The sequence below is a fragment of the Lytechinus variegatus genome, chromosome 17, assembly GCF_018143015.1.
Source record: "Lytechinus variegatus isolate NC3 chromosome 17, Lvar_3.0, whole genome shotgun sequence".
Classification (NCBI taxonomy): Eukaryota; Metazoa; Echinodermata; class Echinoidea; order Temnopleuroida; family Toxopneustidae; genus Lytechinus; species Lytechinus variegatus.
The window spans coordinates 26,824,683-26,852,467 of NC_054756.1; the positions used below are offsets into that span (position 1 = coordinate 26,824,683).

At 40.2% G+C, this 27,785-nt stretch overlaps 1 protein-coding gene across 1 annotated transcript in view; it reads right to left on the reverse strand.

The window, feature by feature from the left end:
- Positions 1-27,785, reverse strand: part of LOC121430602 — an 84,987-nt gene that overhangs the window by 209 nt on the left and 56,993 nt on the right. The window contains exons 34-69 of the mRNA XM_041627920.1: positions 27,519-27,710; positions 26,877-27,005; positions 25,924-26,038; positions 25,332-25,549; positions 24,651-24,968; positions 23,919-24,245; positions 23,234-23,459; positions 22,827-23,071; positions 22,079-22,279; positions 21,109-21,255; positions 20,583-20,723; positions 18,805-19,089; positions 18,063-18,386; positions 17,286-17,400; positions 16,022-16,236; positions 15,448-15,765; positions 14,965-15,131; positions 13,940-14,099; positions 13,366-13,564; positions 12,934-13,175; positions 12,236-12,469; positions 10,898-11,044; positions 10,042-10,368; positions 8,524-8,943; positions 7,933-8,047; positions 7,387-7,601; positions 6,877-7,194; positions 6,350-6,516; positions 5,562-5,721; positions 4,713-4,923; positions 4,111-4,340; positions 3,278-3,511; positions 2,547-2,693; positions 1,748-1,912; positions 826-1,086; positions 169-489 (exon numbers count right to left, since the gene is read on the reverse strand). Of these exons, the coding sequence (XP_041483854.1) occupies positions 169-489; positions 826-1,086; positions 1,748-1,912; positions 2,547-2,693; positions 3,278-3,511; positions 4,111-4,340; positions 4,713-4,923; positions 5,562-5,721; positions 6,350-6,516; positions 6,877-7,194; positions 7,387-7,601; positions 7,933-8,047; positions 8,524-8,943; positions 10,042-10,368; positions 10,898-11,044; positions 12,236-12,469; positions 12,934-13,175; positions 13,366-13,564; positions 13,940-14,099; positions 14,965-15,131; positions 15,448-15,765; positions 16,022-16,236; positions 17,286-17,400; positions 18,063-18,386; positions 18,805-19,089; positions 20,583-20,723; positions 21,109-21,255; positions 22,079-22,279; positions 22,827-23,071; positions 23,234-23,459; positions 23,919-24,245; positions 24,651-24,968; positions 25,332-25,549; positions 25,924-26,038; positions 26,877-27,005; positions 27,519-27,710 (7,956 nt within the window). The remainder of the gene's footprint in view (positions 1-168; positions 490-825; positions 1,087-1,747; positions 1,913-2,546; positions 2,694-3,277; positions 3,512-4,110; positions 4,341-4,712; positions 4,924-5,561; positions 5,722-6,349; positions 6,517-6,876; positions 7,195-7,386; positions 7,602-7,932; positions 8,048-8,523; positions 8,944-10,041; positions 10,369-10,897; positions 11,045-12,235; positions 12,470-12,933; positions 13,176-13,365; positions 13,565-13,939; positions 14,100-14,964; positions 15,132-15,447; positions 15,766-16,021; positions 16,237-17,285; positions 17,401-18,062; positions 18,387-18,804; positions 19,090-20,582; positions 20,724-21,108; positions 21,256-22,078; positions 22,280-22,826; positions 23,072-23,233; positions 23,460-23,918; positions 24,246-24,650; positions 24,969-25,331; positions 25,550-25,923; positions 26,039-26,876; positions 27,006-27,518; positions 27,711-27,785) is intronic.

Below are 27,785 nucleotides of genomic sequence, written 5' to 3' on the forward strand. Positions count from 1 at the left end.
TATTGTAACCTTCAAAGTTTTCTTTCAAATTACACCCCCTACCCTCCTTGACTTATCTCATTGTAAACTAGTTATGTTCAGTATATGGACATGATCTCCAAATACATTGGCATAAATTCAAGCAGCAAACGTAATGCTCGACAAGGGGATCTACACTCCCCTCCGTACCTTGAGACGATCAATCTGCTTCTGGATCTCAGCTGGTTCCGCAGCGATCGGTTCCCGCATCATCTGGTCCAGATTGGTCCTGGAGCTGGTCAGCCAGCCATCTATGTAGTTGACCGCCTTGTTGTAACGCTTCTGGCGGCCAGCCACCTCGGTCAGCCTGGCCAAGAAGTCGGCAGAGTCCATCTTGAGACGGGAGTAGCGGTCATTGAGGTCAGTCAGGTTGGAGTGGATGATGTTGGTGTCGGGGTTCTCACGGAACTGGCGGGAGAACTCACGAGGAAGGACTGCAGTCCTGAACTGGGACAGGTCTGACTTGTAGTTCTGCAATGTAAAGAGATCTTAACATGTTGAGTGTTTAACCAATGATGGCAAAAGGTTATTTGCATTTGTATTTTGTCATTCAATTACTGTAGTAACTAGAGTGACCTATGCGTAAAAGAAGTGATTTGTCCATAAATTTCCCCGACTACTTTATGAAATGCTTCTAGGCATGATCATTAAAGTTCAACAACTACCATGTGAAAAGTCTGTGCCACTTTTAATGCCTCATTTAAGAATCAATGTGTCTCTATAACAACATATGGGCCTCACGGTATCAAGAGCAAAAGTGGGTTTCCATAAATTGCATCATAATACAACGCATGAGCATGCACGAACCTTGGCGTTCTCAAGGAACTTCTGTCCGGTCATGTTGATGAACTTGAGGTCGCCCTTGTGGTCGTTGACATCCTCGGTGAACTCCTTCTGCTCATCAAGCTTGGATTTCAGAGCTTCATAGTCCTCCGGCACGTTGCGTTTGGCGTTGGCCAACTGCCTCTCCGCGTCTCCCAGCCACTGCTTGAAGGTACCGCCCTCATTCTCGTACTTGTTCAGGTCATTGGAGGAGTAGCCGATCTTGTTGTTTCTCTGGTTAGATTCCTAAATAGTCAAAAAGATATTTTCAAAAGTTGTTGGTTACTAATATTTCATTAATAGTATTAATAATAGTTCATATTACTATAGCGTCTTTTCCTAGGTCAGCATAGGAGATAAAATACATACAAATTACCATGCAGCAAAGGTCCATTATATGACTTATCCATATCTTTGGGCTCTGTTACCTAACATTTAGGGATGCACTCAAGGCCAGTACTTCAAAGTCAAGAGGCTGCTGGAGAAAACCTTAATCGTTCACTCTATGCCAGCCATGGACAGAAACAATCCTGTGCCACATTTATCTCAAGGTGCAACCTTAAAGAGGGGAATTGCTAATTCAGCTCTAATAGCGTTCGATTGGTTTACTGTAAAGCTCTGTGTGGAAACATCACTATTGCGCATGTGTGTATGAACAATAGACTTAATACACTCTGTGTGTATTGTGAATAGACTTTGCCAAGAGAGTTGAACTTGGCAGTCTGCTGTATGTGAATGTAGTCGAACAAAGCAGGCAAAGAGTTAATGAAATGGCATATCAAGACTATCGTTGCGTGTGCATTTTTCTCAGTCGACTCACCAGGAACCAATCAGATTTGTGCTTTCAAATTTAACAATAAATTACTGACCTTTGTGTTACGGGGCCTCAATGACAGAATCTACTAACCTTTGAGACTGTATCATAGCGGCCTTTGAGAGTATCTGCACCCTCCTGAAGCCTGGACCTGTCGTTGGGCCGCAGCTTGTCACCGTACTTGTTCAAGAAGCTCTGCGTGTCCTGGACAGACTTTACGATGGGTACTTGATGGGCGGTGATGTCGGCGTTGAGATCCTGTGAAGAATTTGGAATGAAAGATAATGGGTTGCAATCAGTTCAGTATGTGTCAGATGCATCTCTGGGTTATATTTGTGATGGTGAAGGAGAGGAGGAGAATGGTGGAGGGGAGGGTAATGATGGAAATGATGAGGAGGAAGAGAAGAAGGAATATAATAGTGACGGCAGTGATCATGACAACAATGACAATAAGATGATGATGATGATGATGATGGTGATGATGATGATGGTGATGATGATGGTGATGATAATGGTGATGATGATGGTGATGGTGATGATGGTGATGATGATGATGATGATGGTGGTGATGATAATGGTGATGATAGTGATGGTGATGATGGTGATGATGATGATGATGATGCTGCTGATAGTGCTGCTGATGATGATGGTGTTGGTGGTAGTGGCGGTTGAGATGATGATGAAGATCATGTTGATAATGATGAAGACCATGATAATGATGAAGATCATGATAATGACGAAGATGATGTTGATGATGAAGATGATGGTAATGGTGGCGATGACTACATGTATGATGATGACAGTGACAATGACAAGTATTAAGGTGACCATGGTGACGATGTTGAAAATGAAAATGATAATGACAAGGATTGCTAGGTGATTTTATTCTCACCTGATGTTCTGCCTCTTGACGCTGTAGAGGAACCGTCTCCTCGTTGAGGGGTTGCTCTGAGCCAAGCCTCTTCTCAGCAGTGTCGATCCAGTCAGACTCTTGTAGCAGCCCGGCAGACAGACTCTCAACCATCGACCTGATCATGGCCTGTAAGGATGAGAACGGTCAATAAAGGATGACAAAGATGAACAGCATTAATAGCATCATTTATTTGTTAAAAAAACAACTCTAAAGGTGCTGGCTCCTAAAGTATGTCACACATTATTCACACAGTTGCTGGAAAAAAGATAAGCAAATTCAAAATCAACTACCTCAAAAATGACTTTGATTTATAAAATTATTGCAGCATTGTCTGATCAGTGTTTATTCTTCAAATTGGCAACAATCATATTTTCATCCAATGATCCATTTCTTCTTTTTGAATTTTGCAAGAAATGAATAGAGGAGTGGAGAATATCTTAACAAATTAAAACGTGCAAATTTACATGTGAAAAGTAACTTTGAAGTTTCAATGGCTTTGGGGTTTCCAGTGATTTTTATTTGTTTAATTCTTTTTTTTTAATTGCTATAAACCCTCATTCAAATCAACTTAATGAGGGTTTATTGTAAAAAAAAAAATTTTTTAAATAAATAAGGGCAGTCTGTATAGGATCCTGCATCAAAGGATATTTAACTAAACCAGAGGACTTCCTGTTATATTGCTCAGGAGTCATCCAAATCATTTCACTCACACTCTCATCCTGTTCAGCCCTCAATCTCCTAAGCCTCTCCTCCGAATCGGTCAAGTCACGCCTGGACCTCGCGGTGAGATCGTCATAGCGGGTACGCAGGGTGTTGGAGAGGTCAGACAGCTGGTTCTGCTGGTCACGGGAAAGGCGAGGGGCATTGTCCCGATTGAAGGTGTCAATATTTGCTGATGTCTCAGTCACTGGCTGGCCATGCCTCTGGACATCTTCACATATTTCCTAAAATGAAAATGCGACGTGGATGATAACTAAATTCCTTCCCCTAAAAAGGTACTTTGAAATGACCCCCACATGATCTGTATTCTCTGAGTCGAACAAACAAAAGGAATTTACATAAAATAATAAACCTCAATTCTTCCATCACTACGTGAATTGCCCAAAGCAAAGCTGCCAACCTGAACAATAATATTTCAGTATTTGTAGGGCTAAAAATCGGTATATTGATGAGAATATCAGTATTTCTGCAAGAAATACCACAGGATAACACAAAACTTTAACTTAAGAAATTATCATTTCACCTGAAACCACCAGGCTTCTTCTCATTTTTTAGAATTTCTGAAAATCAGCACTACTTGGCAGCTCTGCAAGTCATTACCATTTGGGCTACATGTACAGTAATGGAAATTAAACATTTCAGGGAGGCATTCCGTCAACATCTGCTGTCTGACGAGTTGTCACATCTGGCAACTTTCCTCGATTTTGATTGGCTGAGAAACAGTGTTACTATGGTAACGTCTAAACCCTCCCCTCGTGGTCTCTGTACGTGTATAAAGGATATGGGAATTCAAAATGTCAGTAGATAACAAGTTTAAACCTACCTTATAGTTGTTGATCTCTTTCTCAAGGGTGTCGATATCATTGCTGGTCGGGACTTCCCTCTCGAGCCGGCTATCCGTGGTGATCTCCCAGTCGACGAGCTTGCTGCCGTCGTCGTTGAGCGCCATCAGACGTCGCATCAGCTCCAGGTCGTCCAGACGGCTGCCCAGGTTCTTGAAGAGGGTGTCGTAGCGGGTGTTGTGTGTGGTGATCTCTTGGGAAATGGGAGACTCTGAATTGACAAAAGACAAGGAGGAGGAATGAGAGATGCATATTCCTTATTGCAGATTGTCAGATTGACCTGGTACCCATCTTACAAAGAGTTATGATTGATCCGTTCAACCAAAACTATGGATGCCCAGCAACGTCAACATCTAAAATACATGTTTGCTCAAAATATTTTCTAGAAATGATATTTATACATTCATTGTTTTCTTGACAACTCAGTATGCATCTCTTTGTATTCAAAGGAAAAAAAAAAGAAAAAATTATGACATACATTGTACATGGATTTCCACATACTTGAGGTTGCAAATGGTACAGTATATTATGGTTTTTCTATTTGTTGCATCTCAACATGCAGGATATTTTAATGGCTACCAACCTTGGGGCTCGGCGAAGCTTCTCTGGACCTCTTCGATGGTGCGAGGCTTCTTCTCCGTGGAGACTATCGGTGGCATGCTGTACTCCTTGGAGCGCTGCACGGTGTACGCAATGGGCTTCTCTACCTCCCTCTGTAGTTGACCCAGCGTCTGCCCAGCCTGTTTGACCTCGTCCATGCGCTTCACAGCATTGGTGACTTCGCTGTGCAGGGGCTGCAAAGAACAGTATTTGGAAATGAATTTTCTTTCTCTCAGTGAGACTAAAACATTTTTCATCGTACTTTAGCAACTCCAGAAGCCACTTGGCAATAGAAAACTACTGCACCATCAACCCTGCATCAGTAGAATCACATGGGACCACATATACACGTATCTGTTCATGTTAAGAGCAATTTGACTTTAAGAGGAGACGTGAATACATTCATGTACATGTATTTTGTATGTGCCAAAGTTTAGATGCCAGGTGGGCGTTTCATAAAGCTATTCGCAAGGTACGAGCTACATGTATTCAAAGAGCGACTGGTGATCCATTCTTAGGTAAATGATAAACAATACACCGAATATCATTGGTGTTGATTTAGCTCTCAAGAAAGGATCACCCATTGATTAGAAAGTCAATCATAACTTACAGATTTATGAACCACTGTGCCCCATTGTAGAAGAGTTACTATTATGGGAACTTTAACATCCAATGGTAACTACCACGGTAATGCTGATCAACAGCCAATCAGAATCAAGGATTCCATAAAAGTTACCATGATGGTAACTTTTATGAAAACAGGGCCGAGAATTCTAGAAGAATATGTAGGCGACACACTCTAGGGAACACTAAAAGTGTTTAGGGTACTTACCGTGATTTCCGTGACCTGGCGATCGAGGGACGACTGGTCCTTGACACCAGAGGGCAGGCTGTCATACTTCCGCTCTACAGTGTTGATCCAGGTCTCAAACTCTGTGTTGATGTTGCTATACCGGTCCTGAGCCCCTTGAAGTTCCTGGGCCTGTGTTCTCCTGTTCGACACAAATGGCATGAAGTATAAAGGATTAATTGATTTGTGTTCCCATGTACAGTACATGTATTTGGTGAATAAGACACCTACATTTTTTTCCTTTTCCCACTATCCACGTGACTCTCCTCTAATTATATTTTGGTTTGTGTTCAAGTGACTTTTCTTTGTCGTAAATAATGATAATATATACATGTAGTGCATAATATTCAACTGAATCTCATTGCGCTTTACATACAAGTAATTTAGTCTTGTATCAGTAACTTAGATCAAGAAACAAAATACAAATATCAAATAGAAAATTAACAAACTAACATTATAAAACATCTTTCATAAACAAAATAATTCAACATGAGAACCAGTACATGTATGTTTTTAATGATTTTAGGAAGGTGGAAGTTTGCTGAACAAAACTAACAAATATAAGACATATCTTTTTCAGAATGCCTTAACTAGTCAATATATTTGTCTTTCTCAGGTAATAGTATGAACAGACATTTTAATGTCTTTTAATTCTGATAAACAACTCTAATTGGGCAATTGTATAGATATCGGTATTCCACAAGCTCTGAGTGGTGAATGACAAATCTACATCATGTATGCAAAGATAAATCAGAATCCAACATGTGTACCTTGTGTTATAGATGTCATTGAGAGTATTCCAGTTCTGGTCCGATGTCTTGGCAAGAGAAGTGACATGGGTTGCATCCTTGACGTTGGGGCTGTTCTTGACTTCTTCTGACAGCGTTCTGATCTTCTGCAGTTTGGGGTAGTGCTGGTCCATCTGTTGCTTGGTGGACTGCAAAGCAAAAATGGGAAGAGAAAATTAACAATAAAGCATTATTCTTTAGGACAAGTCAAATTTGTTCAAATTTATATGTGATAAGTACAAGTACATGTAGATTTAGGACGAGAAGTCTTTGATGATCACATGCACATGTCACCTGCATCTTATCATGTGACTTGAGGCCACCGTACACCTTACATTGAATTGTGGGTAATTTTATGAACAGTTTCATGGAACACCATGCAGTTTACTAAGACCATTTACATTTGACCGACATGCATAAACAATTACATGTACATTTAATTAAGATAGAAAAAGTGCTTTTTAAATCTATGAAATCATTTTTATTATCACAGGAAGGAAAAATCTTACATCAAGTTCCCGATTGATGGTCTTTGGCTGCTGTCTCATGAACTGCGGCGAGCTCAGTTTCTCAATGGCAGGCAACACAAAGTCATCCAGATCATCCACAGAATCCTCCACAACCGTCACCGTCTCGTACGTGGTGGTCACCGTCGTCGAGTAGGTGTCGTTGCGTTGATGCAGGTCGCCGTAGCGTTGGTTGACGTTGTCCATCTTGGTCTGGATGCTGCGGGCCATCTCTGGTTCTGACTCCCGGATAAGGGAGTTGGAGACCTTGTTGATGTTGTCAACGGTTGGCTTGATGGTCTGGAGGTCGTTGCTGAAGGTCTGAGAAAATGTAGTGACAAAAATTAAAGGAGATGGAGATCATCACTAGATTAAATTTCAAAGCAATATCGTCAGCTCTCATGGGAAAATTGATATGAGAACAGCTATATGACAATCAAAAACTACTTTACTAAAAGAACAAGATTATGATGGACAGATGAACAAATGACTCAAGAATGAACTGTGGGTTACCTTGGTGTTGGTGACGCATTCCTGGAGGGGCTCCATCCTAGCAATGAGGGGTGAGCTCTCCATCTGGGTCATGGTCCGCTCATGGGACTCCAACCACTGATTCATGGAGTAGATGTTTTCCTCATAGTCCTGGGACTGGGCCAAGGCGTTGCCAAGGACATTGATGCGGGCCACGTACTGCTTGAGAAGGGCATTGTACTTTTCATCTATGGTAGCTGTAAAGGAATAAAAGATTTAGTTTGCAATTATCCATTGACTACAGATATCTCTTACACCCAAAGACTCAGTGGGAGACTGCACTTTATTGTATTTCTCGTCAAGGTACAGTAGGTGTAAAGGAAATAAACAATTTAGTTTGCTTTTATCCATTGATTGCAGATACATGTATCTCTTTCTCCCAAAGGTTCAAAAAAAGATAGTATCTCTTTTTGTAGAGCATCTTAATTTGTAACTCCCCCATGTAACTTGAATTACAGGACTCCACCAGTGTATCCATCTAGCAATGATTTCTTTTTAAATATTTTTTTTCAAACTAAGGATTCTTACCGACTGTTCGCTCGACACCGGGCTTCAGCTCTGGATGACTTTCATAGAGGTCACAACCTGCGTCCTTGACCCTGTCAATGTCATGACCATGTTTGACAACCTCTTCATAAAACATCTGTAAAATCAATCAAACAAAAAACAATATAAGAAAATAAAGAGAATTGCAGCTACAGTGAAAAAGATAAATAAGGGGGACCTTTGCCAGAAAGTGTCACAGAAAAATACATGTAATATAATGATAAAATACTGGATATAAAGATTGAAAATGCCAATTATTTCCCTAACTTTATCATTTTGTTGCTTTTTCCATTTTTTTTTCATTTTCTGTTCTTGTTTATGATTTCCTGTATCTTTTGAAATATGCCAGTGAAAATGAAATCTCTACACAAATATTTACCAAGACCAAATAAAATCTTGTATCTTGTAATATTAAATGATTTGAATGTCCTATATCACACTTTAGTGAATTCACAAACTTTGATGAAATTTTCTTTTGAATTTACCCTGTAAACTATTGGTACACAATTAAAAGGAGTGATCTGCAGCCCATGATTTCAATATATACGTAGTAGTTCTGAACTATACATGTACCTGAACACGTTCAATCTGCTTCTTGATGAACTCTGGCTCAGCTCCAATTGGTTCCTTCATAAGCCGGCCCTGAGTGTCATAGGCCTCCTGCAACCATGTCTCCATGCCTTCTACGGATCCCTTGAAGCGCGTCAACCGCTCAAGCAGATCACTCAGGTTATTGTACTGACCATCGCAGGAATTGAAGAGCTGTTCATACCGCTGGTTGAGGTCGGTCAGCTTGGCGCCGATGATGTTCTGATCAGGGTTTTCCCGGAATTGGCGGTTGAACTGCGCCGGCATGACGTTGGTCCGGTAGTCGGTCAGGGTACCCTTGTACTTGTCGGCACCCTTCAAGAACTTCTGACCGGACATGTTGTTGACTCGGAGGTCGCCCTTATGAGCCAGTATGTCGTTGTTGAAGTTCTTCAGATCTTGGATCTAGAGTGGAGAAAGGAGAAGATGAATAAATTCAGTTACCAAAAATATAACAATAAACTGATTTAAACGTATGGAGAGACAGAGAAAAACTTCACCTTAACTCACATCGGTGTATGACCTCGGGCCGTCTTACAAAAGTTTCAAGATATTCATATCAAACTCAAAATGATATTGATCTCAAATAACTAAAATGGGAAATTAAGATCATTTTCAATATGAATTTGATTTTAATAAAGCATAATTCTTTGTAAAACTAGACCCTGATTCCTTTAATCTAAAGAGGTTTGCAATTGATAGCTGCATGTAATACAAACAGATAATTGTGGTTGTTGATCACTGTCAAGAACAAACTGCAACAATGGTTTTGATTGGCTACTGATATTTTGTGATTGATTGCAAATATTTGTGTTACAGAGACAATGATAGGGTTTAGAAATCTAGATACACAGTCATGTACATTTAAATCCCTAAAGGCTCCAGATAGCTTAACTGAAAGTCACCCACCCAAAGCATTGAATCAAATATTTTGTTGGCTTGGAAATCAAATTAAAAATATACAAGTACAACATATTGTTTCCATCCATATACACTGAATCTACATAGGTCCACCCTAAATGTTGTAATGCAATGATCCTGTCATTCTTTCTAAATATGGTTCTATTTAATCCCCTCTTCTCCACCAACCCCCAAGTCTTTTGTGGGGATGACTATGGGATTTGATAGGACTAGGATGCAGCTGTTACAGTTATGTACTTATTTACTTATCTCTGACTATATATCCTTTGTGTGTGTGCCAATGATGATCCCATTGTTTGGTCAACAAAAGAAGGAATCCATTTTAATACCTCACCTGATCTGGAAGTCTTAAAATAACTGTTAACAGCTATCCAAGCTAACTGTACTCAAGCTGTACTCTCAGAAGTCTTATAAGAAATGTGCACTTTTTCAGTGTACATGGTGAATCAAGCGCAATCATACAGAAAATCTGCAGGAAGATTTAGACTCCTTCCTTCAAAAGCCTCTTCTGTGAATATTTGCCTCGATGAATGCAAATTCTAATAAAACTTTCAATGATTTCTATCAATTCTTTGGACAAACCTGTTTCTGAAGAGATTGCGTATCGGAGCCAAAGCTCTCAAAGAACTGCCTGGCATCCCTCTCAGCCGTGGTGAGCCACTTGTCAAATTCGGCCATATCTGGCTCCAGGTGCTCCAGCTCATCCTCCTCCACGCCGAGCTGCTTGGCTCGGGTCTCCGCCTCCTTCTGGACAACATCATAGCGGCTCTTCAAGGAGGTCTTGCCCTCCTGGAGCTTGTTGCAGATCTCCGGGCTGAGCTGGGAGCTCCTGCGATCCAGGAAGGACTCGGTGTTGTGGACGGCCAACAGGACAGGCTGCTGGTGGGCCAAGATGTCTTCATTGATAGCCTATGAAAATATTGCAAAAGAATATAGAGAAATTTACTAAAAATACAAGTCATCTATATCTACCTTCATTAAAAAAAGGTTGCATCTGGTGGTTTTCCCATATTTTTTCTAGATGTCATTCCAACATCCCACATTTGTTTTTTTCTTTTTTCTTTTTTCATGCATACATGTATGGACAAATCTGAGGATGACATTGAGCAGGGTTCCCTCTGAAAGCCACTGTAATCAAAAGTAACTGAGACTGTTCAATCAAGAAACTTTGAACTAACTTCAGGTAGATCCTTGGGGAAGGTTGAGATAAAAATGGCTATCAGGTTATTACTTAAGTATTGTTTATTTAATTTGGTCCACTCTCTTTTAAACAAAGTATTCTTGAATTAATATACATGTAGAAGCTTCAATCATGCAGTCTTGTACTGTACATGTATATACATTTGCAGTTCCAATGAGCTGTGTGTGTACACTCTACATCTAATTCATATTTATGAAATAAAATTTAGATGTTCCATGATCTTCATATTTTGCACACCTTATGGTTCTGTATCTGTTGGCCGAGTGCCTTGCGCTGTTCCATGATTGGCTGCTCGTTTCCAAGGTTACGCTCTGCCACCGTGATCCAGTCCAGAAGTTCAACCAACGTGTCAACGCGACGCTTGGTCTCCTGCTCAAGACTGGCCTGTTGGGAAAAAACAAGAAAAGGGTCAGAGACACTCAAAGATATTCCTAGCAGAAGTCCCAGTTTTACGTCATAACTGGAAGGCATTTTCAGCAAAAACTGAACATTTCTATCACCAATTCAACAGTCCTTATTTTCCAAGCTTGAAGCGCATCTGCATATATTGTTAGCTTTAGTTATCATTGATCGATTTAGTTGATTTGTCAGCAGGTTCATATCAGCATGACATACATGTATGTGCAGTAATTTGCAGGTCTGGAGTGGCTTCTGCAAGATGGTTTTACAATGTACATAAAGCAGTGAATTACATTTCAACTTTTAGTAGACTTTTTCATTTTAATGTCATGCACATCGATCTTAATTTCCTGCACATGAATCAGGCCCCCATTCGATACCTACATGTAGGCGAAAGGCTACTATTATGTATAAAATATTTAAAGGACGCTATTAAGACAAGTATTAGGGTGTCACGCTTTAAGTTTCAAGGTGAGCCCTCACCCGACCTTAAGGCAGGGAGGCCGATATTCAGCGTACATTTACACACTCAGTCGTGCTCAAAAGTCAGTGACCCCACTACAAAATGCACTCCTTCATGTTGAGTGTTGAATGTATAAAACAATACAATGTTTGGCGAGCCCAGAGAAACAAAATTTATTGAATATAATATTGACAATTAATTATCTAAGCCATGGCAAAACTTGAACACTTTAAAAATGTCCATTTTCTGGTGAAGTTCACTAACTTTTGATACACTGTTTCATGCTAACTGCTATTTCAGGGTCCCAGCATTTCAACAAAACAAAATTCCATGATTTTTCCCTGATGAAGTTGAAAAATTCCCTGGTAATTATTTAAACCCATTCCCAGTTTCGCATGTTTTTTAAGTTGTCGCAGTGAAGTACATGTATTTTCAGTATAAAAGAAATAATCTAAAACTAATTAGTACCACCATAACCAGTCATTCAATGGATGTTGGTTTGATATGTAACGAAATAACAGAGTCTGATTGACCTCCCGTGCTTTTGACTTTTGGGACTGATCAAAATTCCCTGATTTTTCCCTCATTTGAGGCATTTTTCCCTGATTTGAGGTGTTTTTTAAATCAAATTCCCTGATTTTTCCCCGACTGGAAAAAAATTAAAATAAATTTTCTGATTTCCCTGATGGACTAGGAGCCCTGTATTTGGTTACCTTGTCACGATGATCCTGTTCCAGTTGATTGAGCATCTCTCTAAGCTTAGACAGCTTCTCCCTGGAAAGATCGGTCAGGGTGTCGTAGTACTCCCTCAGCTCCTCGATGCGCTTCTGCATCTCGTCGACCTGAGGCTTCGTGAGCTTGGAGCGGTGGTCATGGAGGAAGTGCTCCGCATTCTGGATGACCTCGTTGGTGTGTGATCGCCTGTTCAGGAGCTCCTCGTGGAGACGCTGTGCAGGGGAAAGGATTGATATTCAGTTTGGTGACATTTACAAGAGTCATCAGGTCACCTGGGTGGAATCAGGGCAACAGAATTTATATCTAAAAGTATGTCAGATCCAGGTCCTGGATTCATGAAGGATGCTAGCTCTTCCAAGCTCTGTAGATTTTGTATAGCATGCACTTGAGCTAATATGTACTGTATTGTTAAATGTTAATGTAATGTAAATTGTATTTGTTCATAATGATTTTGAGATGTACAAATTTTGTTTACTTTGCTGTTAATGTGGAAATAAATTAAATTAAATGTTCTAGTCATGTGTAAGGTTTTGCATAACTTTACAAACAGCTTTATGAAACACCCAACAGAAATTTAATACTTCATTTCAGAATTTTTCCCATAAGAAAGAAAACAAATTTCTGAGAATTCAGAAACTACAAATGTACAGGTAGCGATGCTAGAGATCTATCCTACCTTGTGCTCCGTGATGAGGTTCTGAAGCGAGGCCACATCCTTGACATCCGGTATGGGCTCCTTGAGACGGGCCTTGATGGGTCGGCTCCAGTCTAGGAGCCCTTGGAGGTCCTTGTTGCGCTCCTCATACTGTCGGATGATCTCGTACATGTCTGTGATGTTGTCCTCCCGGAGTTGGACGTTCTTGCTGAGAGCGTCGTAGCGGTTGCGGAGGTTGCGGACCTCTCGCATCACCTCTGTGTCTGAAAATTTGAAACAGAGCAAATGAATGATGGATTGTTAAGTTTTTACCAATACTGTCAACACATCTGTGCCATATAAGTGTCACAAAATGGTTAGATACATTGATTTATTGTTGTAAATAATTTAATACTTTTGATAAAGCTTTGCTAAGAATAATACCAACTACGGGAATATGTAAAAATTCTGTACCTTCAGAGACTTGGAAGTTCTGTTGGATCTCTACTACACGACGTTCTGTGCGTGCCACCTGTCCGCTGGCAACTTGGGTAGAGCGCCTCCTGTTGGTCACTACTGTCTCTGCGGCTTGAATGAGGGCGTCCAGGGTCTTTCCAAGCTCATAGGTCTGGTCAACCTTGGGTTTGAAACCAGTCACCTCACGGTTCAGGGGCTGGGGGAACAATGGGGTACAGAGAAGTAGATGGTGACAATTCGCATACAGTTCAAAGATCTTCTCTCAACCTTCAAATATGCTCATGGTCATGCTCCAAAATAACTTTCTGAATTGATCCAGTTATACATTCTCAGGCAAGTAGGTTTCTTCATTCTGCAAACCAGAATTTCTTGACTCTCAAAAAGTAAAAATTAATCAATGAAAACCAATATTTGGTGTTTTTAAGAAACACTCCACATGTGCAGCTGCATACTGTCAATCTGCTGGAACCATGAGATCACTCTATAAAGTCCATGGAAATTACACCACAGAAATCAGCAAGAAAGAGATTGAATACATTGATAGAATACATGTATGAAACTTGATTGTTACCTTCATCTGTTCGAGCTGATTCTTGAGTTCAGCAAGGGATCTGGCAATGTCTGGAAGGCGTTCAAACTTGTCTTCTGTAGAGTCCAACCACATCAGGACCACCTTGACAGCATTGCGATACTTGTCATGGACATCCTTCCTCTCCTTCAGATAGGTGTTCCTGCAAAGAGAAATATATTTCATTATTACAGATTAAACCCTTTGCATGCTGGAATGCTTTACATATGCAGAAAGCCTACGGAAACTACATGATTTCCGTAGTCAAGTGGTTAATCTATGGCCAGGGTGTTTCCTGAAGCAGTAATTGTGATTTTCAATGGTTAATCTGTTCTGAGCCAATCAGCCCTTCATGGAACTTACAAACATTGTGTGCACTCATGTTTGTTTAAAAACCAAAAGTTTGATATGTAGAAACCTATGGTGGCAGCGGTGGGATTTATAAAGGTCTGTATGATTTAAACCTGTTGACTACTGAATTCTGTGAGTTCCATAGGTTTTGTACGGTGACCACCCAGTTCGAGTAGGCAAGGGGTTAAAAATGTTATTATACACTGCCTTCTGTAACCAGGTTGTTCCTGTAAAAACAATTACATGCCACTCTCGCAAAATGGCAACAAATAATTCATATAATGCAGATAGGTATGCAATCCATGCTCCAAGATACGAGTTGATTCAATAATTCAGCACTTGATGGGAAAAGATATTTTTTCAGAAATTTGCTGATTTCGTATGGTAAAGAACAAAAACAAATTTATATTTAAAGATTGCAACTCATTGGACAGAATATGTATCAAAGTACATGTATGTTGTGACAAGCACAATAACTCTGTCTACATAGTGAAATTCTTTGACTAGAAATATATACTCCTCTAGCGCACAAAACATTAGAAAAAAATGAGAATGACAATGTTGCATTTTATTCAGAATCTGAAATTTGCTTTGAACATCAATGCTTTCTTTAAATGGAGAGAATGACAAATTTGTGATTTCAAATTAAACAGAAAGAAAGCAAAAATATCTCTTACAGTCTTGTGAGGGCCTCCTCCATGGTCTGCCAGTTACGATCAAAGCTGCGCATAAGATCAGTGACAAAGGTTGCATCCCGGGTGCGCTTGTGACGGATCAGATCATCTGCGACTCGCTTGATGCGCTTGTACTCTGGCGTATGGTCCTCAACCTCACGTGCAATCCTCTGAAAGAAGGAATGGAAGAAAGGATAGAATATGGCATAGGTAAAACAAACTCCATGCAATCCTCCTATAAGCTACAAAATTTGTGGTAATTTCATTTATACACCATTGCTAATGTTCAACAATCTCAATACTGTTGTTAGAAACTTTGTTGCCTCATCTCAGTAACACTGTCAATGTCCATTATTTCTTGCTACAAGACATCGAGGGCTAGTAACACCAAATCTTTAAGATTATCCACATCGTTTTGCTTTCTTATTCATGTTTTATCGATGTTCAATAATTTTGATAATGTTGTCAGAAGTTTTGTTGCCTTACCTTAGTGACACTGTCAATGTCAGGTATCTCCTGCTTCTTGAGTTCCCTGGACTCCAGGACATCGAGGGTCGGGAACACCCAATCCTCAAGGTTATCCACATCCTCGCAAAGCTTCCCCAAGGAATCCAGCATATCATGGAGATCCTCGTTATACTGGCCAGAAGTCGTGACCAGGGCGTCGTAGCGCCGGTTGAGGTTGTCGATGTTGTTGCGCATCTGGCGGGCCGTGGCTGGGTTGCCAGACTGGGAGAGCTTGTTGGCCTTGTCCTGGAGGGCCTCTATGGTTGGTCGTCTGCTCTGGAGCTCTTGGTCAATCAACTGGATTGGACAGGTGAATATTAAAATAGTTTACTATCAGTGCAAATGCAATGCAGGACACACACGTGGTCTCCTTATTTTCTTGAAGATAGCTGTATTAATTTGTATGTATTAAGTGCAGATTTAGAGGGTGCATGTATCCCTTGCAATTTCCCTGGATACATCAGGGCATACAGAAACTGCCAAACCATATAACAAGATGACTACATGAACAAATTTATCATCAAACATTGAACTATACTCTTACTCAACCTACCTTAACGTTCTGGATCTCATCCAAGATAGGCTCCTTCTTGACAGTGACCTTTGCTCCATCTAGTCGACCAACCCTCCTCTCTAGATCATCCAACCAGCTAAGGGTTGTGTCCATGCCGTCCTGGAGACCCTGCATGTCGGCTAGGGCATTCTGGAGGTCCACGTCTTTCCGGGCAAGGTTGGTGTTCAGGGTGTCATACTTGCTGACGATCTCGTCTGCAGGGGATGATGGATAGTGAGATTGGAATGGTTGGTGGAGAATGGATTCACCATCATCACTGTCATCATCATCAACATCATCATTGTCACCATTATCATCATCATCATCACCATCATCAACATCATCATCATCACCATCATCATCATCATTATCATCATCATTGTCATCATCACCATCATCATCAACATTATCATCATCACCATCATAACTAATACCATCATCACCTTCAACATCATTTGCAGCAGCAGCAGCAATACCATCATCAAAACCATCATCACCAACATCTACATCATCATCATCACAACCATCATCATCACCATCATTCATCATCTTTATTTCCTTTTTATGTTTCATGTTGCAATAACTGTAAATACAGTCACTCTGAACCCATAGGAGACTAAGGGCCGGAGTCTACGAAAAACTAGTATTAAAGCAAAATTCTGTCACCAACAGGATGACACAGGATGACACCAACAGGATGACACTGATTAAACATAGATATAATACAAGGCAAAAGGAAGACGATAACCTGTATGTACCAAAGGTTAGGACAAGCTTGGGAAAGGAGTGTTTATCTTATGTAGGCACAACTTCTTGGAATGAGCTACCAACCAAAATTAGAAAGAAACCATCAAGATCAAGTTTTTGTAAAGCTATTGTTGAACATCTGTTGGAAAAATGAATTTTGATACCATCTATATTTCTTATCATCTAGATATCTTTCATATGTAAATACTGTTAACTAATTTTGTTAAATTGTTATGTAGTCATTGCTAGCGTGTATTAGTAGACTCACAATTTTCATTCTTAAAAACATGTTTCTATCTATCTAGACTAGAAGGGGCCAGACTTGACTAGCATTCATGCTATTTTCTGGTTCCTATTATCCTTGCTTTTCTATGTATTCATAAATTATTGTCTGTAAACTTGTAAAATTGGTATTATCATTGCATTGGATAATAAATTCATTCATTCATTCACAATCACTTCCTCTGTTGCAAACACCCAAAACTCATCAAGTGTACGGACACATGTAATGACTTACTGACTGTCTTGTCAATGCTGGGTTTGAGATCTTGCTGTGCCTCTGCTAGTTCATTTCCAGCTGCCTTCACCTTTTCCACGTCCTTCAGATGGCGAGCAACATCATCGTGAACAACCTGAACAAAATATTGACAGACATTTCCAATTAAATAGAAAACCTGCATGTCTTCACATAAAAATCTTTAAAACTACTTCAGTATGTAATTCAAATTGATTCCCTCAAGAGGGAGCCTGTACCTCAGAATCTAGAAAGGGACAATGGGAATAGTCACTGTTATGTGTATTTAAGGTTAACAGTACATTTGTAGAACATGAGACACATTACTATCATAAGTTCTGAATCATCAAGTGAATTCATGCTCAAATTCAAATTTATGACTATAAGTGTAAATCGAACTGACTTTCTAATCATAATGACACCATGGTAAGTGTATTAGCAGCTTCTCAAGATTTTTCAAAAAATATTCTTACAGTTAGTCTGAACTTCAAAACAGATAGCCTTATTTGTTTGAATTTTCAGAAAATATACAAAATACATTTTGTTCCAATATTGGATCACAGAGCAGTCATAAGGTAAGCAGTAACCTTCATGCATTCCTTTACATTCTTCACTTTTGTCTTAGTATTTAACTTTGTCCAAAAGTAATTCTTCTTTGCATCTTCTCGCATTACTCTACCTTCTCCCACTAATTTTTTCCTTAATCCCTTACTCCTGCAGTGTTGATCTGTACCCATATATACATGTATATCTTTCTCATTATCTGCTTTTCAATCTCACCTTGACTTGGTCAATCTGCTCCTGGACCTTTGTCCTGTCCTCTGCAACAGGTTGTCTCTCCATATCTTGGATGGTCACGTGCACATCCTCGATCCAGGTCGTGACCGCTTCCGTTGAGAAGCGCCACTTCTCGTGCAGCCCCAGGAGGTTCAGGATGCGCTGGGTGTGCTCGTTGCAGCGCATCTTGAGCCGGGCGTAGCGGTCGTTGATGTCGTTGAGCTTGTCCGAGATGATGTGGGAGTCCGGCTCCTCCCTGAAGTTGCGCAGGTACTGCTTGGCAGTCTGTGTCATGTCGCGGAAGTCGGCTAGCCTCTGCTTGTACACCTATCATCAAAAGATGAAAACATATTAATCCATACCCTAACGGCAAGTACTGATTCAGGTACAAATCAGATGAGCAAATAGAGAATTCAGCAATCAAAATGTAAAGAAAATTGCCTACAGGATAATTATATCCATAGGCCAAAGATGAAAACTGACAGAACAGTCAGGATTATAATCAAGAAATGTCACTAAACTAAGTCTGGGCCCTGTCTTACAAAGAGTTACGATTGATCCAATCAATCGTAACTCTATGAAAATCCATCACTGTCCTAATTTATTCTACAGGAAATTTGCAAAATGTCCTTTGTAAACAAAGGATAACACACTAAATAGTCAAGAAATCAATGAATTTATAGATATACATTCATATCTAGAATTAGATAGCAAAAGACCAACCAATATTCATTGAAAAACCTACCTGGTTTTCACCAAGGAACTTCTGTCCAGACATATTGATGAAGCGCAGATCGGCAGAGTGTGAAACAACCTCCTCGTTGAAGGGTTGGATCTTGTTGACCTGCTTGCGGAGGCCGTCCCTGTCCCTTGCAACGTCCAACAGGTAGGCTTCAAGAGTTCTCTCAGCAGAGCAAAGCCAGGTGTCAAAGGATGTGTACTCGCGATCAAACTTCTGGACCTCGCCAAGCCCAGAGTTGACAAGGGTTGTGCGGGAGTCAGATTCAGAGCTGACATTCTCGTAGCGGTTCTGAGGATCAAAGTATGTAGTATAAGTTATCAAAAAGGCACCTCTTTCATCATCAATAACATCACAACCAACATCATCATCATCCTCATGACAATGATGATCATCATCATTGCCATCATCATCACCAACATCATCATCAACATAAACATCAACATCATCACCACCATCATTATTACCATGATCATCATCGTCATTGCCATCAGCATCAGCGCCATCAACATCATCATCAACATCATCAGAAGCAACAACATCAGCATCAACATCATAATGACCCTTTGTAATGTGTAAATATCCAGTGAGACTTGCTCATGGTACTCAAGAATGAGAAAGGAACAAAACATGTACCATTATAGGACCTAAAAGGGGATTAATTAAAAAAACATATTTCTGGCAAACATTGTCTGAATCAAAATATTCTCAGTAAGATCCTGAAGCCAAAAGTACATCTACCAAGAGAAGAAATATTAGAGAAATCTTGAAAATCATTAAGAGCTTATTCATTCCATAGGTATGGTACACCATATTGAAATTATCAATTTCAGAGAATTATGAGAATTAGGAATAACAAGGACAGATAAGCACTATGACAACACGATCCTGGAAGATCTTACTGTATACACAGAGATCTACATGTATCAAAGTTACATTGAGGAACAGTTGTAGGTGAAGGAGAAATATTGAAGTTGATCAGGAGAGCATCCCTCTGTCAGAGAACTAGAAACAATGTCTTCAAGTTAATTCAGACGTTGACAGATTGAAGGAAAAAATGTGTCGATATACAAGGTACATGTAGGTATGATACGATGCTCCACAGGCAATCAGAGAGATGAGGAAAAGGATATAATTCCCCTCAGATTCTGGATAATATAATCATTAGTATTAGTATAATACCATTTAGAAATTTTTGATCATCATGACCATCACCACCATCTCACCTGAAGGTCTATAGAATAATCGGCGAGGGTTCTGAGCAAGTCGCCATCTATCGATGTCTCTACCTGGTTCTACAATAAGAAATTACTCTTGTGAAGCTCATCATCACCAAAACCTTCATCATCATTATCCAAAACATTAAAATTGATTCCACCACACTCCACAATCCACCAGAACTGATGCATGTACATCCTTCAAGGGCTGCATTACTGATAGGATGTGTCTCAAGATCATCTAGAGCACGATCATACTCATTATTAACAAATTTTCGTCATCAACATCAGCTACTGTACATGTACATCATCACCACCACCATCAGCCTCATCATTATCATTACCATTACTAACATCATAATCCTTTGCATCACAACCATCATCATCACTATCGCAGTCATGATCATATCATCATCAAAATCACCACCATCATCACCATCACCACCATCTTCAACCACAAGCAACATCATCATCTTCATCCTGAAAATCATTATCCATCATCACCACTACTACAATCATCATCATCATCTTTCATTCTTGTCAATCACCACCTTAATACCCACTCACCTTGAGATCAGCTGAATAATCCCTTAGAGCAGACTTGCTTCTGTCACTCAGTCTGTCCGACTGGCTGTCCAGCAAGAACTGACCGTTGTGAACAGCCAGCATCACATCCTCGTGATGCTTCCTGACGTCTTCATGAATCACCTGGCAAGACCAAAATTATAGAAATTGTTTTATACCAATCATTATGCCCCCCCCAAAAAAAAAAACTTGCACTTTATCGCGTCGGGGGTCCAAGCATTTCAATAGAACAAAATTCCATACATGCAAGTCTAAAAATGTCATGATAATTTTAACCCATTGCCCATGTTTCATATGTTTTTGTTGTTTTGGGGGCTGTTGCAGCGAACTATTTGCAGTAAAAAACATCAGAATGAGTCTCATTGACTACTTTTCATTTGGGGGGGATCAAAATTCCCTGACTTTTGCCTCATTTGAAGCATTTCTATCAAATTCCCTGACTTTTCCCTGAATGGAAACGGGTGATTTGCTAATTTCCCTAGTGGACTGGGAACTTTGTAGTACTGACCTTCTGTTGTCTGTTTTGATCATTGAGTGGTCTCATCTCTTCATTCATCTGCTGCTGCAGGACCAGCTGACGCTCGATGTCACTGACCCATTCCAGAAGGTTCTGGAGAGTCTCAATCTTCTCTTCCGTCTCTTTCAAGAAGTTCAACTGCCAAGGGATGGAAAAGGTACAAAGAAAGAAAGTGTAGTGAAGCTTCAATTTGTAATTTTATCAATTTAGTTGACCATAAATGTTCTAGGGAATAATCCATGTATTTTGTCCATGAAGGGTATTTTGGGCAGATTTGTACATGGTATAAATGCAAAATGATCATTATCTATCGTTAAAGTGAAATAACAATTAAATGCAATTCCATGACATATGTAAAAGTACATTGAATCCCCTGTACAATGAGGCAGCTTTCAGAATTGTCTTTAGCTAATATCAATAATAATAATAATAATAATGATGGGTATTTAGAGGCGCTAAAAACAAAAAGTACCATAGCGCGTACAAAAGTAGGAAACATTTAATATTTGCAATGATTACTATACAATATTCAAAATAAAAAGGAAAAATATTAATTATTGAGGAAAAAGGTATGTCTTAAGGGATGATTTGAAGCCAAGAACACTGGAAACATTTCTTATTGAAAGAGGGATAGCATTCCAAGTCTTGGCAGCTGCTACTGCAAACCGTTTTTCGGCAGAGGAGAGTTTTGACAAGGGAATGCAAAGTCTGCATGTGTCAGTGATTGAACGAAGATTACGAGAAGGTGTGTATAATTTGATGGTATTATTAAGATATTCAGGTGCTAATTGATTTAAAGTTTTGTATACATATAAACAGACTTTAAACTGAATACATTGGAATAGAGGTAACCAATAGAGGTAACCTGATATCAACAGTTGTAATGCTCTCAAATGACAATAGCCTGAACACTCGACGAAGTGAATTAGAAACGACAAATGGAACAAGCTGGGGAAAATACCTGATCTTGCATCTTGCGAACGGAATCTGCGGCCTTATAGTTTGCCTGATCAAAGTGAGTGCGAAGGTCATAGATGCGTCTCTGGAGGGCATCCTGTTGGTCGGGGCTCAGACGATCCTTGTGGTCCCTGAGGAACATCTCAATGGCAGTGATGATCTCTTCGATGGAGCGCCTGTTGTCACCCAGCTCACTCTTCACATCCTGAGGTCAAAGGTGAAAATTAAAACATTGGAGCAACCTGCCTTATCGTCTCTATATCGCAAGAGTGAATTTTTTTTCATAACAGCTGGATGATTTATAAAGTAAATTCAGCTGAATATCTTGAGAAATCAAGGTACCACAATGTACAAGCATAGAAGGGATGATTTTGATGATCACTGTACATCAGAAAGACCAAAAAGCCCCCATGGGAAATCACCAGCACTACTTAAAAGAAAAATGAACTCCATATTTCATTGTTGGAAATATAAATCTGAAATAAAAATACTCTGAAAATCAATTTTTCCCAATTGATCTTGGGCCGGGCAGCCACTGTGCAGTGCCATATCGACACTGCTCTATTCCTTGAATCGTTGAACGCCAAATAGAGTGACGGCAACTTCTATCTTTTAACATCTTTTGGTCTGACATGGCTGGGGCTTTAACATCAGACCTCCTGGTTGTGAGACGGATGCTTTACCAACTCAGCCAACACACCGGTAGATCCAAAGAAACTGGGTATTCCACAAATAACGCTCTCATCACCTACCTGCATGCCTCTGAGCTGTTGCTCGAGCTGGTTGATATCGCTGCTGAGCGGACCCTGAGAGTCCAGTTGTGCCTCCAGATGGGACAGCCAATCCTGCTGGGAAGTGACAGAGCGAAGTTTGTCGTTGAAGAGCTTGGAGAGGTTGAGGAAGGCATCCAACTCCTCACGGCGGAATGTCAGCTTGTTGCCGAGGGCGTCGTAACGGTCGATGGTTCGGGTGGTGATGCGCTGAGCCTCTGTGGTCTCTGAGATGGACACAGAAAGGATGAGGGCAAAATAATAACATATGTCCTTAGCTTATGTGATGGGTCAAGCAAAACGTATCAAAATAGTGACCACTACTACAAATAGCTTTAATAGATGAATGCACAGATCCCAGGAATGTTATTAAATCTCTGGATTATTACCTTCATAAAGGAAAGAGGTGCGTTTGCGTTCACTCTCTTTGGGCACCGCAGATATGTTCCTCTGGTACATACTTGACCGGTCTCTTGGAGAGATGGCCAGGCTGGAACGTCTGGGGGCAATGGCCAGCGGAAGAGAGGCATCCCGGGTGACGGTATCAAGGTTACGGCAAAGCTTGCGGATATCCTCCATGTTGGGTCTGTAGGCTACGTACTCTTGCTGCAGAGGCTGTGGAAGATGAGAAATAAAAAAAAATAATTGACTAATTTCCTAATTGTTGTTGAATAAATAGTCTATGAAATACTCAACAGTCTTCCATTATTTTTTCCTGGTTATCAAGAGATGGATATTAGAGCTATATGATGAATATCATTCAGTTCTCAAAGAAAGCAAAGGTCATACAGAAAATTCATACATTCACAGTCCTCCATGGATGTTTTTTGAAAGAGTCATCACCTGTTTTGCTCAATAGAACTTGTGATAATTTATTTTCTCAATATTTCCACAGAGTGCAGTTGGAGGACTAAGATATAAAATGATGTGAAAAGATTACAGGCAGTGTTTAGTTCAGAGATTGGGAGCAAGGAGTTGCCCAATGGTGGGAGTTTCTCATGGGAATAGCTGAATGGCTGTTGTAGCAAACGTCATGTAAACAGTTTGTAGATGGACACAGGGAAGCAAACCTACCTCAAGTTGGCGGATCTGGATGTTGATAGTCTCGCTGTCTCTGGCAATGGGCTGAAGGTGCTGGACCTTGTCCTCCATGCCATCCAACCAGCGGTTCCCTTCCCGGACCTTCCCGTCAAACTTCTGGAAGGCCTCGCTGCGCTGCTCCCACTGGGACAGCCTTCGCTGCAGGGCCAGGTCCATGCACTTCCAGTTCTGGCCCACGTTTTCTAGGATGTCCGAAACGTAGGTGGTGTCGTTCATGCGGGCCTCCTGCATCAGTTCCTTGCACAGGGTCTGGATGTGTTCATACTGCGGCTTGCGGTTTTCAACCTGCTGCTTGATGTCCTGATATAGAGATTGAGGTCAAGTGTGAACATGACATTACAGAATCTCAAATAAAGTTTAGTAGATGCATGTATGTTATTTCAAAACCTGTAACAGGTCCAAAATGTCAACAACAATGAATAAAAGGTACACAATGACTCTGTTAACAAGAATCTATTATTAGTATTATGGAGAATCAAACAATGATAAATTTACCAACTCATTATGGAGATTTGCATCACATTTGGCTACCCATAGTGAAACCACATAGTTAGCCCATCCTTAAAGTAAAACTGACTTCTAAATAGGGCCAATGGGTTATAGCCATTTGTATCATATTTGGTTACCCAGGAATAAACCACAACTTTAGACCATGGTTTAAGTTAAAGCAGAGTTCAGAATACGGGAAATGGTTTACAGACTCACCTCCAGTCTGTTTCCAAGCTCTGGGAGCTCCATCCTGGAGATATCCCTGGACTCCAGAGAATCCACCAACGGAAGGAGCCAGTCTTCCAGATCACCAACCTCCTCCAGGAGCAAGTTCAGTTTGTCCAGGAGGGACCCCAGAAGCTCCTTGCGTCCACGAGCACGAACGATGACCCTCTCGAAGCGGGAGTTGAGGTCGTCCAGGCGGCCCTGGATGTTGCGGGCCATCTTGGGGTCGCACTCCCGGATGAGCTCAGCAGAGGATTCGTTGACCGACTCGACGCTCGGTTTGTGACTGTCGATGTCAGTTTGCAAAAGCTGTTCCAAGAGGAAAGAAAAACTTTTGACAATAAGCATGATGAATACATCATGGCAAAAATTTGTTAAGTGCTTACACATGTTGACAAGCACTTGATATGTAATGTACAAACTTATTGATTAACATGCAGTAGCGCAAGTCCTCTTCGTATGATTTGACCAATGCAGCAATTCCTTTTATACTGCAAGCAACTTAAAAATCTAAGTACGATTCACACTTAAAAAATCTTTGCAAAACGCCTCCTAGTCACTGTCCAACTTACCACATTTAATACCACAAACAACTTGGAAATTAAGTATGACTCGAAGTCACACTTATGTCTTTGTGAACACCCCTAGTCATTGTCGAAGGAAATACTGTACCTTGTGCTGTTGCAACTGCTCCATGAGGGCATTCCGTTTGATCATCATACGGGTGCCCTTCTCCAGCTTGTCGAAGGTGTTCTCCTTCTCCTCCAGCCAGATCAGAAGGCTGTGCAGGGAGTCCTGGAGGCTGAGACACTGCATACGGGTCATCTGGAGGGTGTTGCTACGCTCGGCAACCTGTCGTTCCATCCGGTTGTATCTCTCCTGGATGTCAGCTGGACAGGGGAGAAAGGATCATAAGGTTTGAGGCTGTTTTACATGTATCAAGATTCTTGTTTCTCTTACACTCCCTATCTTTTTCATAAAACAGCTACATCATCCTTGGCATCATCATCACCATCATCAACATTATCATTAATTACCAATTATACAAATGGCAGATACATAATCCAACATTTTCAACTATTACATATTGCTCTTCCATTTACTGGACCGTTGCATTGCCCGTGCAGTGGAACTGTGCATATATTGCAGCCACACAGCAAACGGTTTCCAAATATTCATTTCAAAACAACTTATACAAAACATATGACGTGGGTGTTGCTCTTGGCTAAATCAAACTACATAAGGATTCGTACAGCATTCTTACTTATTGACTTTTGGACATCATTCTTGACTTCATCCTGGACATCAGCCAGTTCCTTTCCAGCCTCCTTGCATCGATCAATGTCGTTGGAATGGGTGATGATGTCATCATTGAATGTCTAAATAATAAACCAACAATGAAGTAGTCTACAAATACATTGTAATACATATTATTACTGTGATAATGAAGCTATCATTGCACGAAGTCATCAATTCATTGCTACTCTCTGTAAGATAGGGCCCTGAGCTGCTAACCTTAATTGTGAAAAAATCCCATTCTTAATTTCTTTTTATCCCATTTCAAGCCTAAGATAATATCTTTCTATACAAGTTCGATAATATATCCAAAAAAAATCATGACTCTTACAAGTTTCAAAAATCCCATTTCTAAGGGGGGGAATCCTATCCAGTGTCACTTTCCCCTTAAAATTTTTACTGAATTTCAGAAGGCAATTTTACCACGAATTAACTCTTCATGCGTTGCATTCGCATTATTGCACATCCGTAGGCGTGTTTCGTTCGCATTTTTGCACAACCACACATTTCCCATAGACGTCCCCTGTCCCATTGTTTTTCTAACAATTGCATGCCCCAGAGCGTGGCTAGCTCCAATGTATAGCCTGGCATTTTTGTATACATTACATGTGTACCAATCGATTGATCGCGCGTGCGACATTAGTTTAGCGTTCGAAGGATTATCGCACTTTACAAATTACAGAATCTTTGAGTTTTCCCAAAAAATCAATACATCCTGATCACATCCTGATCAAGATCATTGAAAAAGGAGAGGATAAAATCAATAAAACCCTCCTCGCAAACAATACCATGGCCAGGTTTATTGTTAGGAGTCTGTGACTCATGGCACGAATGTGAATGAGACCCTAAAATAATGCAACACAAAGGGGGTATACAGGTGAACGCACGAAGAGTTAATCCTCCCTACATCATCTTACTTACCCTAAGGTTATCGATCTGTTGCTGAACTGCCACTGGTTCTGCGGCTACTGGTTCCTGTAGGAGCCTGGAGAGGGTCTGCTCAGCATTCTGGGTCCAGGTCCGGGTACTGGTCAGGTTCTCGTTATATTGCTGAACAAAAAATGAAAAGTTAGAAGATTTAAAATACATGCATAGTGTGTGATTGTTTGCTGGAAAAATACAATAGTGAGAGTTATAAATACATGTTCAATTGTGTGATACATGTACCATTGGAGGCACATGAATAACATACATGTATATTGCAGTTAATATCACCTTGATTTTATAAATTTACACCCCCCCCATACAAAAATAAATAAAAAATGATCGTGTAAATAAATAAACATGCATATGAATACATAAATGACTAAATAAATTTCTATTAAAAAAAATCAAGCAATAAATAAAAATATCAAATGGAATACATTAAAAAATAGCAAATACATGTATAAACAAAACTAAAGATAAAAAATATGATAAAAAATAATATATAAAAATCTTTCCTTTCAACATTACAAATGAAAAAAACAAAAAATATTGTTGGATATTTTTGGTAATTTTACCATATTTGTTACCAAATTTACCCGCCCAAAAAAATCTTTCAAAAATAAAGAGGTACAATACCTGATGCTTTGAGATCAGATCCTGCCATTTTCGATTGGTATTGTCACAGTTGGCCATGAGTCTTTCAAATTTATCATTGAGACGCAGGAGTCGTTCATTGATGATGTTGGAGTCTGGGGCTTCTGTGAAGGTCTTGTTGAACTGGCGTGGTAGGGCGTTGGCTCGGAACTCCTTCAGCAATTGTTGGTATCCCTGAGGAAAGACAAAGTTTGATATTGCTTTTATTGATCCACAATACAAAAAAATAGCACAAAAGAACCACTGGTA